At 44.9% G+C, this 3,153-nt stretch overlaps 1 protein-coding gene across 1 annotated transcript; it reads right to left on the bottom strand.

The window, feature by feature from the left end:
* Positions 1–598: 598 nt before the first annotated feature.
* Positions 599–2,206, bottom strand: ANKRD34C (ankyrin repeat domain 34C). The gene has a single exon (XM_046652309.1). It carries the CDS (start codon positions 2,204–2,206, stop codon positions 599–601), a length of 1,608 nt encoding a protein of 535 aa, XP_046508265.1.
* Between the last annotated feature and the right edge of the window lie 947 nt (positions 2,207–3,153).

Here is a 3,153-nt window from a genome sequence, read left to right as displayed (position 1 = left end):
GAAGATCTCGACCATGCTATGCTAGACAGTGCCCCAGGACATGGTAAGAGGCAGGACCCACATGCCTGAAACTTTGTGATGGGGAATTCTATTTCTACTCCTCCAGATGTAACTCAGATACTCAGATTTCATAACTTAGGGGCTGCTTTTGAGCTTCTGCACATTCTAACAAATATTAAAGCCTCATTTTCTTTTAGGCACTTTGTAGATTTATTACAAATGACATACTTCAAATACCATCTTTTGACTTAAATTACTGTTTGTCTGATAGAAAATAACTGGTGTCAACAGCCTTAGATCATTATCCTTGCTATGCTTATTTCAAATTCCAAAGGTTTTCTTCCTTTGGGGAATTTTTTTTGGTAATTTCATCTTCAAAACCCAATTATCCTGCGCTCTTTTCAAATAGGGCTATAAAAACCCAGAGATTGTTTCCAAAGGAGAGCAGCATCCTGTTTCCTTATCTTCTGAAGCAGCCACACACCAACATTAAGGAATGATCAGAATGCACAAAATCTGCATGGCTGTGTTAGTCTAAATTATGGTACCATTCATAAACCATACAGATTTAAAAAAAAAAAGCTCTCTTTAAAAGCTTCTAGGTCATGATTTCTTCGAAGTCAGACAACTGCTTCATCTGTTCAACTTGCATAGAATGCCTTCTGAGGAGCTTCTTTTTACTTCTCAACTCAACTCTCTTTGGTGAACTTGGAGCAACAGGAACCATGGATTTTAAGCCACCAGCAAGTGGAGAGGAAGGTTTGCTGCTAGATCTAACATCCAGGATAGGTGGGTTCAGATTTATATTTAAAGGTGGAAGGAAGCCAGGCCTAGTGTGAGAAATTCGGTCTAGTAGCAAAGTTCCAGAACCTCGTCTTTCTAGAAGATGTGGTGGCCTACGGCGCACTGAGCTGGGAGATGTGCTGGGCACGTTGTCCAGGGACTCCCGAGAGCCATGGAGAAGAGACAAGTGGGAGCTGTTGAGCTTCTTTCTATCTAAAGGTCCTTTGCCTGATTCAAGGGAAACGGAGTTGGATGGATCAGCCCCTGGCTGCAAATCTAAATCATAGAGGTCATTTTCTAGCTGTTTGAGGGATGCTGCATCTTTGAGTCCAGAGGGACCGGATGAGCTGATACCACCCTTCTCTTGGTCAACAGGGAGAGTTCCTCTTCTGGCCAGACGTGGGTGGGAAGCCTGACCTTTCTCATAGGCTGCCTTCCAGGATGCTGGTGCTGAAGAGGCTGAAATCTTCAGAACCTGCTCCGTGACCAGGGGGAAGAGGGTGAGGTCTTTGCCATCAATACTGTTGGTTCTGGAAAGGGGCCCCCTTTTGGGGAAGGACACATCACTAATGCTTTTGACGACCTCATTGTCGATGCTGGCACCATGGGTCTCATCCTGATGCATGGAGGCTGCCAGCACAGAGGGAGCGATCAGGCCCCAGGGTTCAGACTGGAGCCTCTTCAGTTGGGGTAAACGGGCCCTTTTGAGGTTCCCGACTTTCCTGGTGGGTGACTCGAGCTCATTAAGAGCCTTAGAGGTGTTGCAACCACTTGGGTGCCCTGTTTGGGGGCTGAAGAAGTCATCTTCCTTCTCACTGGGTGGACAGCCCAGGCCTGGAGCCTTCAGTTCAATATTTGAGGGAGATGCACACAGTGGAGGCGACTGTCTGTCTTCTACTTTGGGTGGAGGAGGGACATTAAGATACTGTTTGGTGGTTTTGGTGCCTGAAGATGATTTATCCGTTGTTATAATAATCACCTCCTTCCCTTTGGCTTTGCAGGCATCAAGGAGATGTTTTAGTGCATCTTTGTCATCTGCGTTAATTGCATAAACCAGGGCTGAAGCCCCAGTACGATCCTCGAGGCTGGGATCTGCTCCATTCTCCAGTAACAAGGAAACCACCTCTCCTCCAGCTCTTCTGATGCAAGCATGGATGAGAGCAGTCTTGCCAGACTTATCCTGAATATTGGGGTCTGCCCTATTGTCCAGCAGGTACTTCACCATCTTGGACTTGCTGATGCTTTGCTGGTCCACATGTTTGGTGATGCATGCCACCATGAGAGCTGTTTCACCTTTGTCATTGCTTTCATTGATATAAGCCCCTCCTTCTAGGAGAAGTCTGGTCAGCCTGAGCCTCCCCAGCCACACAGCCTTTAAAAGTGAGTTGCCATCAGTCCTCAGTTCGGTGTCATCATCCATCATACTGACTACAGCTTAGAGTCTCTGAGCCACAGTGGCAGTCAGACCTAGCAAGGGAAGAAGAGAGAAAAATGTCATGCATTCTATAGCTGATCTGAGCAGAGTGGTTGTTACAGGGTCTGGATACAGTCATATCCCAGCCCGATCCCAAGTTAGCCTGCCTGGGTTACATTCTCTAACTTCTCTGAGTCAGTTTCTTCATCTGGAATATGTGTGTGTTTGGGGGGTGGGCATAGCAGTAAGCTACCTCATACGTCATTGTAAAGATTAAATGAGATAGTGTATGTAAGACACTTACCCACGTGTAAAGCAGTTGCATAATGCCAAGCATATAGTAAGCAATAGAAAATGCAAGCTGTCGTTGTTTTGACTGCACAATATTTACCACACATGTACTTTAAGAAACTTTGTTTAATGCCTGTCAGCTTCACTGAAATCGAAGTTCCATAAGGAAAAGTTTGTGTTTGTTTTGTTCACTGCTGTACCCTGAGCATTTGGCAATGATTCACACTTAATAGTTTACCTCACAAACAACTGTTTGATGGGTTGTGTTATGCATTGTTGTTCTTGGTGTGTATCAAAAAGACCAGTAGGAAACACACCAAAATCGCTATTTTACTCTGGGTATAGGATTATGGATAGTTTTCATTTTCTTCTTTCTGCTGTGTTACTGTCTTAATAGGGCAGACTCAGAAAAAATTATTGTAAAACAAAATCAATCCAGCTATCCCTTTCCGGGGTATAGTCCCTACTTTTCCAGCAGATGTCAGAATTCTCCTCCTCCTCTTTCAGACTTTCAGAATAGCTTGAATAATGAACACTACATCCTTCCCTCTGGTTGAGCAGATATGAGGCAGAGCGTGGACAGCGGATTGAATTTGTGCTCACAAACATCTCACCAGAAACAAAGTTCACACCAGAGCTGCCTCAGTTGAGGCTTGTCAAACCTG

Source organism: Equus quagga, chromosome 2 (assembly GCF_021613505.1).
Source record: "Equus quagga isolate Etosha38 chromosome 2, UCLA_HA_Equagga_1.0, whole genome shotgun sequence".
Taxonomy (NCBI): Eukaryota; Metazoa; Chordata; class Mammalia; order Perissodactyla; family Equidae; genus Equus; species Equus quagga.
Note: the sequence above shows the minus strand (reverse complement) of the source record. Positions and strands in the feature narration are given on the sequence as shown.

What these genes read in the sequence shown, in the direction of transcription:
- ANKRD34C (XM_046652309.1), bottom strand. Translation starts at nt 2,206, where the DNA reads ATGATGGATGATGACACCGAACTGAGGACTGATGGCAACTCACTTTTA.